Genomic DNA, 14,388 nt, shown 5'->3' with positions numbered 1-14,388 from the left:
CGGTTATGTTCGGTTATCAGGAATCAAACCAAAGCAACCCAAAATTAAACCGATTTAGCGGTTTTATAGATCGGTTCGTATCACTGATCCCACCAAAACGCCGGTGATTGACGGATTTCGATTTTTCCAACGACGCCACGTTGGTCATCGCCATTTGTCTAACATTGACTTTAATGGTGAAAATCTGCATTTTATGCTAAATATTCCATTGACCAAAAAATTGCTAACTATTCCATTTACACCAATTGTAAACAAAGAAATTTGACAAATGTATTAATTTGAAAACGATCAATTTCAATTTTTATAGAATTCACTAGCAAAAAGTGTTGTTGTTTGAATTTGGTAATTTCTAGATTCGTCTGATAAAAGATTTGCGTCCGTTACGGAAACGGTATCTGCCCTACCGTGTGGAGAAGTTCACGGCGTTAAAGATCTCAATTAAACTTCCGTCAAAAGTCAGCGAGGTCAAACTCTATAAATACATCCCCACAAAATTCGCCGCTGTTCAAAGAAGACTTAGTTACCACTGTTTCTCTCTCTCCCTTTTTTTTTTCTTTCTTCTGGGAACGCTAAAATTTTCTGGGGGAAATAAAATTGAAGAGAGGGGTTTTCGAATTCTCGGAAACTTGGCGAGTAAGTTTTATCGAATAACACCAGTTCCGATTAGATTCTTCGCTTCACGGATTTTTATTCCGAGGTATTACCATTTCTTAATTTTATTTTCTAGGTTTGTTTTCGATTTCTCTGAAGAATTGATTAATTTCTTCTTTTCGATTTTCGATTTTCGATTTTCTCGCCGGTGTCTCTTCCGATCATGGATGATGAATTGTATCGGTTTCGATGATCGGGAAATGTGTGTAGAAATTCGAAATCGGGTTTTGATTTTGGAGATTTATGTAGCGATTCTCTGGAGATATACTCGTTTGATGATCCGAGACTTATATTTAGTGATTAAGGATTGAATTATTGGTTTTACTTCTTCTTTGAATTTGTAAAAGTGTGAGAATTAGTGTTTAAATCTTAATTTTCTCATAAACCTAAATTAAGATTAGTAATCAGATAAAGTCTTAAAAACTTAGGCCAGCCTGTTTGGTTTTGTGATGATTAAAATCCGATTAAGACGTTGACTTAAAACTAATTTTGTGGTGGCTGTTGTTTGGTTATGCTTTTTAAGCTAATTTTAGCTTTGAAGATTTCTAATTATATATAGATTGAGAACAAAAGTTTTAAAGGTTATATAGTTTGCTCATGTTCCAACAAAAAAAAAAAAGGTTATATAGTTCATCATCTATACAAAGAGGTTGGTATTTTTTTAAAAATCTTTTTTTTTGTGTTTGATCATAATTTTTAATACCCTGAGGTTAATTAGAAAATAGTGATTGTTGTTGTTGATGTTCCATGACTGATTCCTGTGATCATTGTTTCTCTCATTCAGGTTCTTTGGGATTGATGTGATTACGAGATACATTTCAGCTACGATAATTCGTACGAAAGCCTAATCATAGGGGGTTTAGGGTTGTCTTAACTTCAATATGAACTTTTGGAAAATATTGATTGGCAAGATGTGAGTTAGAAAGCTTTTCAGTTCCAGAGTTCCTGAACCCGTGCAGGGACTTGGTCTTTTCTAAAGCTCACGGGAGAAGAATAAGGGTTGATTCCTGGGATTTCAGCCTTTATTCCCTGTTGAGCTCTCTTCATTCCCAGGAATTTAGGATAGAAGTGTACAGTTGGAATGTCAGTTGCTAGTGTAGCGTTGAGTCCAGCCCTGGAGGAACTTGTCAACTTTCCAGGTATTATTGGACGGTTTGGTTTCAACTTAGACGACCCAATCCTGGTTTTTCTGACTATTGCTGGATCTGTGATCCCTAAGCGGGTCATGGAGTCAGATTCAATAGCATCTGTGAAGCTAAGGATTCAGAGTATCAAGGGTTTTTTTGTGAAGAAGCAGAAACTTCTGTATGATGGTAGAGAGGTATCTCGAAATGATTCCCAAATTCGAGATTATGGCCTTGCTGATGGGAAACTGTTGCATTTGGTTATTAGACTTTCAGATCTTCAAGCCATTTCTGTAAGAACTGTTGATGGGAAAGAGTTTGAGCTCGTTGTTGAGAGGAGTAGAAATGTTGGTTACGTGAAGCAGCAAATTGCTTCAAAGGAAAAAGAGCTCGGAATCCCCAGGGATCATGAACTCACATTAGATGGTGAAGAGCTGGATGACCAGAGACTCATCACTGATCTCTGTCAAAATGGAGACAATGTGATTCACTTGCTAATTAGCAAATCCGCTAAAGTCAGAGCTAAACCAGTGGGGAAGGATTTTGAAGTGTTTATCGAAGATGTAAATCACAAGCACAATGTGGATGGTAGAAGAGGAAAAAACATATCATCAGAAGCGAAGCCTAAAGAGTTCTTCGTGGAGCCTTTTATTGTTAATCCTGAAATTAAACTTCCGATATTGCTGAAAGAGCTTATCAGCTCCACTTTAGAAGGCTTGGAGAAGGGAAATGGCCCAATTCGATCATCTGATGGATCAGGAGGAGCTTATTTTATGCAAGATCCATCTGGACACAAGTATGTCTCTGTCTTCAAGCCCATTGACGAGGAACCAATGGCTGTGAACAATCCGCATGGACAGCCTGTTTCAGTAGATGGCGAGGGACTAAAGAAAGGCACACAGGTTGGTGAAGGAGCTATCAGAGAAGTAGCAGCCTACATTTTGGACTATCCTATGACTGGACCACGAACTTTTCCTCATGACCAAACCGGTTTTGCTGGTGTTCCGCCAACAACAATGGTCAAATGCTTGCACAAAGATTTCAACCATCCCAATGGTTACAGTTTCTCTCCTGAGAACACAAAGATAGGCTCACTGCAGATGTTTGTGAGTAATGTTGGAAGTTGCGAAGATATGGGATACCGAGTATTCCCTGTCGATCAGGTTCACAAGATATCAGTACTAGACATAAGACTGGCTAATGCTGATCGTCATGCTGGCAACATTTTGGTTAGCCGAGATGGAAAAGATGGTCAGATGGTGCTTACTCCAATAGACCATGGCTATTGCTTTCCCAATAAGGTAAAATGACTATACTGAATACAAAACACAAGAATCTCTGATTTTCACACTTTTTTCTTAATTTCATAGCACCTTATTTGTTCTTGTGCAGTTTGAAGATTGCACATTCGAATGGCTATACTGGCCTCAAGCAAAAGAGCCATACTCTTCAGAGACATTGGAATACATCAAATCCTTGGACCCCGAGAAAGACATCGAACTTCTGAGATTCCATGGTTGGGAGATTCCACCTTCATGCACCCGTGTCCTCCGTATTTCAACCATGCTTCTAAAGAAAGGTTCTGCAAAGGGTCTCACACCTTTTACCATCGGAAGCATAATGTGCAGAGAAACACTCAAGGAAGAATCTGTGATCGAGCAAATCATACATGATGCAGAAGCCATAGTGCCCACAGAGACAACCGAAGATGAGTTTATAAGCACCGTCTCTGCCATTATGGACAACCGGCTCGACCAGTATGCTTGGAACTGAAAAATATCTTCATCGTTCTTTCGCTCCAATCTGTTTGTGATTGTTCAACAGATGTATATCCAGTGTCCGCAACTATAAATAAGTGTCACTGTCTTTGAACTAATCTCCTTAGCTTTTGGAAACAATGGTTTGGTAATGACTCTATATTACATACTTATATTTTCCATCAAAACCTGCAGCAAATTTCATCTTTCACAGATTACAATTATAAACAAAACAAAAAATAAAAAAAAAGGTTTCAAAGCATTTGAAGCAACAAAAGTAGAAGTTAGTTATTAAACTGATGCAAAACATATTCACCATTAAACATGGGATCCCACCATTGATGAATCCCATGAGCTCTCTTAAAATTCGGCGATTTGCTAGCGTTTATCGTCATATATGCCGATGGTAAAAGATGAAGAGGCTCTGAAGAAGAATCTGAAGATGAACCTCCTCCTCCTCCTCCTGACAACAGACTCCTAAGTGAGTTCCTCGTAGCAATTCTTTCGATTTTACCGGCTCCGATCTCAAACATTTTGTTTCTGTGCTTGAAGTAACCAATGTATTCTGAGCATATTGTATCTAACGGATTCAAATACAAATATGGTATCCATGATGCTAACTTCATGAACGAATCGTCTTCTTGACCCTGTAAATAAATTTAAATTCAATTTCTTGTAAGGTTCGAACCAATAACTTCAGAGTAGAGCCATTGCAATTTCCCATAGAAACTTAGTCATACACTCCTTTCGAAATTTATATTCTACCTTTCACTAGTTTTCTAATTGTAACTGATGTTTTGTACTAAACATATATAGATTCAGTTTTTTTTTCCTACTATGTTTTAGAAGTTTTATTTTGCTTGATTTCAAGTTTTTCAAAATATTAGAAATTTTTGGGAACATTTAATTTGTTTTATGTATAATGGCATTGTACGTACCTTATTATGGTGGCGACCCTTAACGGCGATGGCAACTCCGGCTTTAACAAGACTTCCGGCGAATCGAACCCCATGTTTAAGCTTCTCACTCTTCACTAGCTTCTCTATCGGAATAGACGAGAAAGGAGGATTGAATAAGTAACTCTCAAGAGGAAAACCAGACCTTGTCATAATCTTCCCGGCAAGCAAAGCCACGGCTGCTCCAAGAGAATGTCCGGCGAGCCACACGGCTGCATTACCAGTTTTAGCCACCGCACTTTGAATAACCTGAATGGCATGCACGAACCGAGTGCTATCATGGAGAGAGTCTCGGATGCAACGTAGGTCGAGCTTAAGGTCACGTGACCGAGAGTGCGGTTTCAAGATCGTGCCACGGAAAGCAATCACGTGACGAGGAGGTGGTTTCGAATGAGGGGTGTGATGGTAATTGTAGGAGAAGAAATGTTTGTATTCGAAAACGGCGCCGTATATAGATCCGTCTGAGTCGTCGATTAGGGTTTCGGCTAAAGTGAAGTTGAAAAACTCCCACCAATGATTGGCTTGTGACTTTAGGCCAATCCTGTTTTGTTGTCTGTCTCGTTCCAATGTGTACACTGCTTGTACCAAACATGATGCCACCGAGGTTCTATGATAAGAATTATTCCTATCATAAGACACAAGTTGAATTTTAGTATTTAAGAAAAGAGTTGACTTTAAGTTTTTTTTTTGTTTGTTTGTTTGAATGTAATATTTTAATGCAACTTGTTGTGGAAACGAATGTTTAGAAGATTTTAGAGTTGACTATGGCTAAACCCGTTGAATTGGCAAAAACGGAGGATTAGTGATGATGAATTTGTTGTGAAATGAATTTGGAAGATGAATTTGTGGTTAAAAATGAAAGAGATGGAACAAAAAAAATATACCAATCAATGGAAGTTAAATGGATTGGACCAGAAATGCTGAAGATTTCTCTTTGAGAGGCCATTAGCCCCTCTCTGACCATAACCTCATCATCTTCTTCTTCCATATTATCTCTACCTAATCATCCAAAACAGACTGTAGAGAAACATCAATTCTTTTTGAATTTATCATAATTAATCACCTTTTGGATGAATGCAGGAAAAATGAGGAGAAGACAAAAAGAACTCCAAAAAATTGGTAAAATTTGTTGTAGTTACGCTACAAAAAGAAATAGAAAACGGAAATTCAATTAAGAAAAGAGAAAACAACATACCCTTTTGTATCACGCAAAAGTTCTATTAGAATGAGTCGAATCTCATGAAAACGAATCCGCTAAAAGAAACTAGGCAATTATAGAGTTTTCTACAGATGAGATGACTTTTCTTCTTGTGGGTATTGAAGTTTAATTTATGGATCTGGAGACTTTAATGGGACCATCTCTCTAACATTGAAACGTGCTAAAGTGTATCAAAACCTACTTTATTTACAAATTGTCAATAAAAAATATTTTATAAGAAAATAAATATATTGATTTTTAATTGCTGACTACTCCTTAAGAAAAAGAATAAGGAGAACTATATTATTTTCTAAATATTTACTATTTACAAGTAATTTGTTTTCTCCAACTCAGAATTCCTCTTAATATGGGAAATTATAGAACAAACCTATTATGTACTCTACAAAACTGAAAAGGAAAGATGAGGAACATATGTTTTTACTCTTAAATATTTTTAAAATAGTACATATATATCTATATATACAATATTTCTAAATTCTCACAATATTTTAGTAGAAGTTTTTTGTTATAAATTTTCATGTTAAATTAATGTTAGGACCTTAACTTAAATTAGTATTAATAAATTAAAGGTATGTTTTCAAGTGAAATATATATATAAGTAACAATTTTTTTAAAGTATTCAATTACTACTAAAATTGTATTTAAAATATAGTAATTGTTTAACTTAAAATTTATTAAATTTTTAATAAATTCCTTATTTAAATTGGATAAGTATGAACATGCAATCTTTCATGCCTTGATTTTAATATAGTGTTATTCAATCTCATGCATAATATATTCAGACAAGAGACTAGAGCATTTATATCAAAGCATGATGTTATTGAGAGGCATATCAAGTATTAATAATTCAGCAGGTATAAATTCTCAAGCAAAGCATAGATGTCGCTGATTCTAGTGGCATTTGTGAAAGTACCATATAAATGCTCTAGTCTCTTGTCTGAAGGGATGTACCGGTCTAGGCCAATAATTTTTAGTTATTCAAAACTACACATATATATCTATAAACTAATCTTTTAATTAAATATGGTCAATTCTTTTATTAATATATTTTAAATATCATAAATGGTATGGTTTTAATTAATCACTTATATTTTTGTTAATTATGGTATGTTTTTAATTAAAGAATCACACGTTTATAACATTATATTTGAGTTATTATATATTGTCTTTGTTAAAGAAAACATAAAAGTATAGTTCCAAGAAATTATTATAAACAATTACATGGAAAACAAAAAATCAAACTAAAAAGAAGCAAAATAAAGAGAAAGAGTTATAAAACATGGGAACATAGAGACAAACAAGAAATGGAAGCTAGAAAAAAAAAACATGAAAACAAGTGGAAACTGAAGAACACTTGAAGGCATAACGCCTAATTATATACGAGTCTCCTTTTTATTGTTTATTGTATGGTCAGTTGCTCCAATTTGCCGTCAGGGTAAGGTCTGATGCAGCAGCTTTCCCAATTTTCCCTCATGGCCGAGTCTCGCTCCCACCATTGATGAAGTCCATGAGCTGTCATAACCTTAGTCGGTTTGTTCTTGTTTACAATCATATCTGCTGATGGAAGAAGGTGAAGAGGTTCCGTTGACAAATCTGATGATGATGATTTTCCCATCAATAGACTCCTAACTGACTTTCCAGCACCGATTCTCTCGATGTGGCTTGCTCCTATCTCAGACATGAAGGTTTTGTGTCTGAAGTAATCGATGTATCCCGCACATATTGGATCTGCTGGGTTCACGTATAAATAAGGTATCCATGATGCTGTTTTTGGATCGTCTTCTTGAACCTGTAATAATTTAAGACAAACACGGTTTCTTTTGTAAGAAAATAAACTTGAAACTAGTATTATATATTTTAAAAATCTCAATCAACATGGAATCGCAAACGGATGAAACTTGATATTTTAGCCTTTGACTAACACGATAAGAGGTTATGGTCCGTACATCTCTAAAGCCAGGGACAAAAGCATTTACGATGGTTTCCTCCTAAGTATCACTCGAACCAACAACCTCTAAACTTTTCGTGAAATACTTTATTAATTGAGCTATTGAGACTCTTAATTAATGATTGAACCATCTTAATTAATTATGAACTAGTTATCTTAAGTTGTGAAAACATTTTTAATTTTTTTATAAAGATTATTTATTTACCTGTAGATCGGTTAAGACCATAGCTACGGTAGCTTTGACGACAGTCTTGGTGAATTGAAACACACCTTTAATTTTTTTTCCCCCAGGTAACTGCTCTAGAGGAATACACGAGATGGGTGGGTTGAAGATGTAACTTTCGAGGAGGAATCCAAAACTTGTCATGGTCTTTCCAGCCAGCAACACTAGGGCGGCTCCCAAAGAGTGTCCAGCAAGCCAGATAGCTGCTTCACTGTGTTTGTCCACCATACTGCGTATTGCTCGTATGGCCTGCAAAGACCTACCGCCTTCATGGAGGGTGTTGAAGCTAAATTTGAGATTATGTTTCACATCAGTCATCCAAGTATCTGACTCTAGGATCGTGCCGCGGAATGCAATCACATAACGTGGAGGCGCTTTCGCATGTGAGGTATTTTGGCAAAGGTTGGAGAGCTTGTATTCGAAAACAGCACCGTATATGGAGCTGTCGTAGTCGTCGATCAAGGTTTCGACTAAAGAGAAGTTGAAAAAATCCCACCAGGGCATGGCTCGTGATTCAGAACCTACCCGTTTCTCTTGCTTGTCCCGTTCCATTGTGTACACTCCATTTACTAAACTTGATGCTACTGACGTTCGATGGTACGAATTGGTCCTATTAAAGAAATAGAAACCAATTATATATCGATAACTTTGTAACGCTTTAAGTTATGTATATATAGTTTGGTTATTGAAAAGTTTTGCTTGCGCCAGATAAAAAAAACGTTCCCTAATTTATTATTTCCTACATCAATTTTCAAAATCGTTTCATATACCACATCAATCAATAGTAAATTTAAAAGTTGGTTTACCAATCAATAGATGTAAGATGGAAGGGGCCAAAGATGCTGAAAACGTCTCTATCTGAGTCTGAGGCCATCTCTCCTCCTCCTCCTATCAATTTCCTGAGAGAACCTCGTCCCATTTTTACTTCTTCCTGTTCCTATAATCTAAGATATTACATTGCCAATTAGTAATCAAACTAATTTTAAGTAAAACGGTACGTGAAGAACAACATGCAAATGTATGTTTACCAAAAATTAAAACTAAAGAAAGAAAAGTTCATAGTTATATGTTTTCTACTCTCTTTTTCTTTTGACATTTTCATGATATATACATCAGTCATTCTTTTACATACAAGCAGTTTTTTGATAAAAAAAAAATGTAAAGATGTTTTCTAAAAAGGAAAGATAATAAGAGAAAAAGGTGAAAATTAATAAGAAAAAAAAAAAAAAAAAACCTTTTCCGTGGTCAATCAGGAGCGAAGAAGTTAATCGAATGAAGTAATCTTTTAAAGAAAACAAACTAATTAAAGAGTTCCTCCAATTTTTATTTTTTTGGTTTGAGTTTACACACAGAAAAGCATATTGCTATCTATATAGATGCTAAAAACAAGAAGACTTTTTGATCCGGAGACTTAGCTTTGATATTGTTCCTTTAAGACTGACACAAGCACACTGACATGAGCCAGACCGTATCAACTATTTCTTTTTTTACAAATTGACAAAATTTCTACAAATTAGCAATTAAAAACATACTTAGATGTGTGAATTAATCTTTGAGACCGTGTACTACTGTTTCGATTTATCAAATCATATCTATATGTGTTTGGAAAACAAATCTTCCTTCTTCTTATTGGGACACATAGTCAAACTAATTAAAATAGTCATAAACCCTAAAACAAAATTTTGATTATGGGGTCAACACAATTTTCCTCACGCCATTTCCAAGATTTGTTACTGAAAGCTTGGAGTCACATACGACACTCCATCTTGAAGAGCATGTTTTTATATATTACATGTTGTATCCTGACTATGCACTAAACGATAAGATCAAACATAAACTCTTTATTAAAATCATACGCTATGATTTCGTATTAAAACCATATATACACTATGATATATTAACGCTGGCTTAGTCAAAATTAACTCACAATCATGGTTTCCTTAATTGATAACCTTTCTATATTACCAATATAATTAGAAGTTGGAATTTTATAATTTATGTCAACGCTACCATATTCACTTAACCCAAATACATGTACTGTTAAAATAATCAAATGTTAAACATCAAGTATCATCATATCTAAAACTGAAAAAGTATGTTGTTGGGTTTAGAAGCATTAAGCCATCACTGAAATGGGCTCGACCCATTAATTTTGCACTCTAATAGATTCTAAAACACATATGGTATATCTAGCATGTGCTATTTTGTTTACTCTATTTGTTACTTATAATTAGAAGCTGATGTGTAAAAAATAAAAGCTGAATCATATTCAGTGGCAGAGCTAGAATTTTCAGTTATAGGGGTCATATATAATTAATTATTTTTATTTAATTATATATTAATGTTAAATTATTAATTTTACGCTAAATATAGTATGTCTAAGAATAATTTTGAAAAATAGGTAAACAAAAATAAATAGAATATATCTAAAATATTCATATGTACTAGGATTTTAAAGATTTATATCTATTTCTAAAAAAACATTTAAAAAGTGGAAAGTAAATTAATGTTAAATGAAAATCAAATATGTGAGGGGTCAAATTAAGGAATCTATTGAGAGTATGTGAGTCATTATAGAACCAAAATCTCCATAAATTATTATAAAACTTACCTTAAAAAACAAAAAGCATAAATTTCATGGAGGTCAATTGACCCCCTCTCTCTTCATTACCTCCGCCCCTGATCATATTAATGAAATGTTCTGACTGCAAGATTAGAAAGCTGATGTGTCATCTCTAGAAGAGCTTAAAATGTTGACGTGGCGGAATGATGGAGAGAGATAGCTTCTTTTTATATATACTAGATGAGTACCCACGCTACGCGTGGGTTTTAAGAAAAAAAAGTTGTTATAACAATTCTTTGTTAATAGTTTTTGTTGTTTGTTATGTTCATTTTTTGATGGACATTTGTTTTAAAAATTGTTGAAATATTTATGTTGGTATTAATTATGTTTATAATGTTTACTTAGTAAAGTTAGATCTATCTTATGTAGTTATAAAATTAGATTCATCTTGGCTCAAGATGACAACTAAACATTTCTTGCAAGTGAAACTATAAACTAAAATTAAATTGTCATCATGGAGGAGATTTTGGTGGAAAGATCACATTGTGACCAAAATGTTTTTCATTACATGTCTCATGTGTAGTATCTTGAAAATGAACCAGAAAGATCATGTAATCGTCCCAATGTTAAAACTTTTAACACACATATCAATTCTTAAAATAGAACAAAGGTTTGTAGAAGAGACCGTAAGATCCTCATGATTATTATAGTCGGTTTTGTCCACATAAAAAAACATTTTCTGGTGAGCGATAGATTTAATCAATCACATAACTCTCACAACATCTAGTTTGGGCTATAACTGATGCATGACTTGTGTCATCCCAATTATATGGGTCCCGGTATACCAGATTCTCATACTTGTCATCATCAACATCATGAATTACATTGTAAATGATAGGTGAGATATAGATAAAAATGATATATTTCCAAGATGTTAGGAACAAGATTGGGCACTAACAGAATTCAGGAATTGCATAACTTATTGTGTATATGATATATAACTTCATTGACAAAGCTCTATTAGGTTCAAATATTTACTCTTTGTTTTGACGATCAAAGAGCAAGTCAAGTATGTACCGTTTCTACAACGAAATTATCATGCCACCATAATAATCATAAGTAAACAACAAACCATTTTCACACATTAATCTCATTGAATAACTGAATATATATAGTTTGAAGAGCTGAAGATATGACCATAATACATGGGAGTTAGTGGAAACCTGTCATGCAAGAAGAGACGTAGGTTTTTCGTTTTTATTGGGCATTTTAATCTATGAGGGTTTCTAAATTCCATCAAGCAACATGACAAAGCCACTAATCCCAATTGAATCGAAAAGAAGCGGAGCCCAACCTAGCCCAGGAAAACCACCGCATAGGCGGTAAGAGGAGAAAGAAACACGTGTTAAACCAGAACAAAAGATGGTAGACGGTCGCCGTGGAGCTGTTACGCCAAAACAATATTATATCTTGCTGTCGAATATATATAGCACAGAACATTGTAAAAAATATAGACAGTTTAAGATATGATTTTACTTTGAAGCCAATGAGAAGAATACCAAAAAGATAGACTAACAAAGATCAACATGACTATAAGAAACTAAAAGCGAGAAACCAAAACCATCTCTCCCCGAAAGAAGCTTTCATGTTTCATGCAATATGCTGAACTCAAATGGTTAGGGGTAATCTGATTTAACACTTGAATTCATGTGGGACTGATGGTAAGTAGAACATACATCAATTTCCCACTTTATAACCACACCACACACCAATACACCCATGCATCAAATTTTCTTTTTGAATGCTTCCTCTATTGCAATCCCCATGGAAGCCAAAGTTCCCATTCGAACCGAAAATGGTAGGCCCTCGATCACCATAAAGACTAAAAAATAACATAAGCGATATGATAAAATCTTCACCGGCTGAACTAACAGTTGAGGATTTGCGTGAGTTTGAAATATGGGTGTCAACAACAACAGCAAAAAAACATATATAAAATAAAAATTGATTTTCAAGAGGATCTTATAAGCAAATTGTTTTAAAAGAGGCAGATAAACTAAACATACATACATATCTTTAATTAGGTGTAATATCAGAAATGCCTCTGTTTGGGGCCAACACCATCAATGCATATGTAATTTGTTAAGCTGGTCACCTCCAGTGATTTAAGGTCTTCCGAATATTAGCGTTTGAACTAACATTACCTGGGAATTCATGAGAATGAATAGAAAACGTACAAACATAATTGTTTTCCAGAATATCATGTAAACCTTGACATAAAAGAGTCGACGCTTGTAAATATATAAACCTACAATCCATGAATCTAGGAATAAAAGAGTATTCGATGGTAAACATCTCACTCAAAACCATACATATTCAAGATCAAAATTCGATGGATCTTAAGTTATGAAAAATTTGGACTAAAGGATAAGAAAAAAAAACACTCACAAACATCTTGGGAGACACTTATTATGTATTTCGTCAAAACCAAACAAAATTAAAAGAAGAATCACTATGAACATCATCAGATAGAAGCCCCTACCATGTAATGAAATAAGAGCGTCACTCTATGGTTTAATCAACCAATGTTTAGCTTCTCTGCTTGAGAATGTGACCGTGAGATTCTTGATTGATACCATGAATTTATGAACATGATAAAAACACTCAAAACAAAAAGAGAGACTTCAACCTGTGACAGATGATCAAACAATAGAATATGGACATGGAAAAGGACGTGGCTAAGGACGATATAGCCTGAGAGATGACGATTAGAGTTCCACTTGTTCTGAATCTGGAGGATGAATCTCGCTTCCAAATATAATGAAATGATGGAGAGACGAGTCCATGCTTTAAAGGGATAGAAGAGAGAAGTTCAATAGTTTGCCGAGAGTTTAAACCTAACAAGACATTGATTACGGAGAGATAAATTGTTATAGAAAACAACAATATGCCGTAAATTTACGTTTTTAGACTATACATCTTCGGTTAGATTTTGTCAAAAAAAAATAAATATTTAATGTGCTAATTATGATTTTTTTTTTCCAAATACACGTGTCCTCTTCTTAAGTGATGAGGTGTCATAAGGAGGGAGAGAGTTCACTTTCTTTCATATATATGATGATTTTGGAAATTCGTGGTAAGAAAATAAGATTTTACTAAATACGTTATATCTCATTATTTAAAAAAAGAAAAAAAACTTATTTATGTGACTTCTTCCAATTTTTATTTTTAAAAATAATGTTAAATTAGATTGAAAAGAAAAATATTGTTTTTACAACTAGTGTATTGTTTGGTTGAAATTTTAGCACTTAAATACAAAAAACGTTAAAAATTATAAAATTTTAATTTCTCGATGCGAACCAAATTTTTGGAGACCCTTTTCGTAACGTCGATTTCCGCTCGCTTGTATGGTTGAAAGCTGATTTCGCCTTTTCTTATCTATCCACTTGATCAATCGGATGCTTGGTGGATAGACTTCTTCCAAGTTTATGTGTGTGTATACTGTATACATTAACTATAGCACTCTTGACACCTCGCTTTCACTGATACAATTTTATCATTTTATGTATGCATATCAGCAAATGAAAAGTCAAGATGAATATTTTAGATACACACGTACGTATATGCATATTCAAAAGGGAAAATCCCAGAAAAAACCTCCAAGTTATAACATTTTTCCAACTAAAACCTTAAACTTTTTCCGTTTCCATATAAAACCTCCAAATTGATTTTTTTCCAATTAAAACCTCCAACTTTTTCTGTTCCCAAATAAAACCTTCAACTAATAAAATAAAACTTTAAGTCGTCAAATTTGTGTCTGATCAATGATTAACTAACGATAAACGGATTTTAACAACATATTTTTCTTTTATTTAGCTTTTAAAATTCACATCTGTCAGTTAGAACAGAAAAGATGAAAATCTTAATTACGAACCCTAGAACATATT

At 34.1% G+C, this 14,388-nt stretch overlaps 4 protein-coding genes and 1 long non-coding RNA gene across 8 annotated transcripts; 2 read left to right on the top strand and 3 right to left on the bottom strand.

The window, feature by feature from the left end:
- The first annotated feature begins 507 nt into the window (after positions 1 to 507).
- AT5G24240 (phosphatidylinositol 4-kinase gamma-like protein) lies at positions 508 to 3,742 on the top strand. Of its 2 annotated transcripts, none has more exons than NM_122330.2 (3): positions 508 to 697; positions 1,436 to 3,076; positions 3,168 to 3,716. In NM_122330.2, the coding sequence occupies exons 2-3, from the start codon at positions 1,733 to 1,735 to the stop codon at positions 3,546 to 3,548; spliced, it is 1,725 nt and encodes a 574-aa protein (NP_197812.1). In that variant the 5' UTR covers positions 508 to 697; positions 1,436 to 1,732; the 3' UTR covers positions 3,549 to 3,716. The 2 variants fall into 2 exon arrangements, with proteins under 2 accessions (NP_197812.1, NP_001318634.1); NM_001343856.1 differs by lacking the exon at positions 508 to 697 and adding an exon at positions 1,273 to 1,300 and having other exon boundaries at positions 3,168 to 3,742.
- AT5G24230 (Lipase class 3-related protein) lies at positions 3,694 to 5,829 on the bottom strand. 3 transcript variants are annotated; one of them, NM_122329.4, is made up of 4 exons: positions 5,684 to 5,829; positions 5,373 to 5,505; positions 4,471 to 5,113; positions 3,694 to 4,179 (listed from the first exon to the last, which is right to left on the bottom strand). In NM_122329.4, exons 2-4 carry the CDS (start codon positions 5,474 to 5,476, stop codon positions 3,817 to 3,819), a joined length of 1,110 nt encoding a protein of 369 aa, NP_197811.2. In that variant the 5' UTR covers positions 5,477 to 5,505; positions 5,684 to 5,829; the 3' UTR covers positions 3,694 to 3,816. The 3 variants fall into 3 exon arrangements, with proteins under 3 accessions (NP_197811.2, NP_001331133.1, NP_001331132.1); NM_001343854.1 differs by having other exon boundaries at positions 5,373 to 5,487; positions 5,684 to 5,807; NM_001343855.1 differs by lacking the exon at positions 5,684 to 5,829 and having other exon boundaries at positions 5,373 to 5,679.
- A 1,046-nt stretch (positions 5,830 to 6,875) lies between these two features.
- AT5G24220 (Lipase class 3-related protein) lies at positions 6,876 to 8,797 on the bottom strand (the record flags this gene model as incomplete). Its single annotated transcript, NM_122328.2, has 3 exons — positions 6,876 to 7,496; positions 7,861 to 8,488; positions 8,685 to 8,797. The coding sequence occupies 3 exons, from the start codon at positions 8,795 to 8,797 to the stop codon at positions 7,107 to 7,109; spliced, it is 1,131 nt and encodes a 376-aa protein (NP_197810.1). The 3' UTR covers positions 6,876 to 7,106.
- Positions 8,798 to 11,727: 2,930 nt separating this feature from the next.
- On the bottom strand, positions 11,728 to 13,287 carry AT5G24215 (uncharacterized protein; the record flags this gene model as incomplete). The annotated part of the gene is made up of 4 exons (NM_001343853.1): positions 11,728 to 11,885; positions 12,211 to 12,323; positions 12,712 to 12,749; positions 13,222 to 13,287. The coding sequence occupies 4 exons, from the start codon at positions 13,285 to 13,287 to the stop codon at positions 11,728 to 11,730; spliced, it is 375 nt and encodes a 124-aa protein (NP_001331220.1).
- Positions 11,784 to 12,322, top strand: AT5G03695. Its single transcript, NR_142704.1, has one exon. It is a non-coding gene; the product is annotated as an other RNA (long non-coding RNA).
- Positions 13,288 to 14,388: the final 1,101 nt, after the last annotated feature.

The sequence above is a fragment of the Arabidopsis thaliana genome, chromosome 5 (assembly GCF_000001735.4).
Source record: "Arabidopsis thaliana chromosome 5, partial sequence".
Taxonomy (NCBI): Eukaryota; Viridiplantae; Streptophyta; class Magnoliopsida; order Brassicales; family Brassicaceae; genus Arabidopsis; species Arabidopsis thaliana.
Note: the sequence above shows the minus strand (reverse complement) of the source record. Positions and strands in the feature narration are given on the sequence as shown.

Bases quoted from the DNA above. Each gene is read 5' to 3' on its own strand.
- AT5G24240 (NM_001343856.1), top strand. From the start codon at position 1,733: ATGTCAGTTGCTAGTGTAGCGTTGAGTCCAGCCCTGGAGGAACTTGTC. The intron at 3,077-3,167 runs GTAAAATGACTA...GTTCTTGTGCAG, and splicing joins GCTATTGCTTTCCCAATAAG to TTTGAAGATTGCACATTCGA.
- AT5G24230 (NM_122329.4), bottom strand. From the start codon at position 5,476: ATGGAAGAAGAAGATGATGAGGTTATGGTCAGAGAGGGGCTAATGGCC. The intron at 5,114-5,372 runs GTATATTTTTTT...GTCTTATGATAG, and splicing joins CATTTAACTTCCATTGATTG to GAATAATTCTTATCATAGAA. The intron at 4,180-4,470 runs GTACGTACAATG...ATTTATTTACAG, and splicing joins AGGGTCGCCACCATAATAAG to GGTCAAGAAGACGATTCGTT.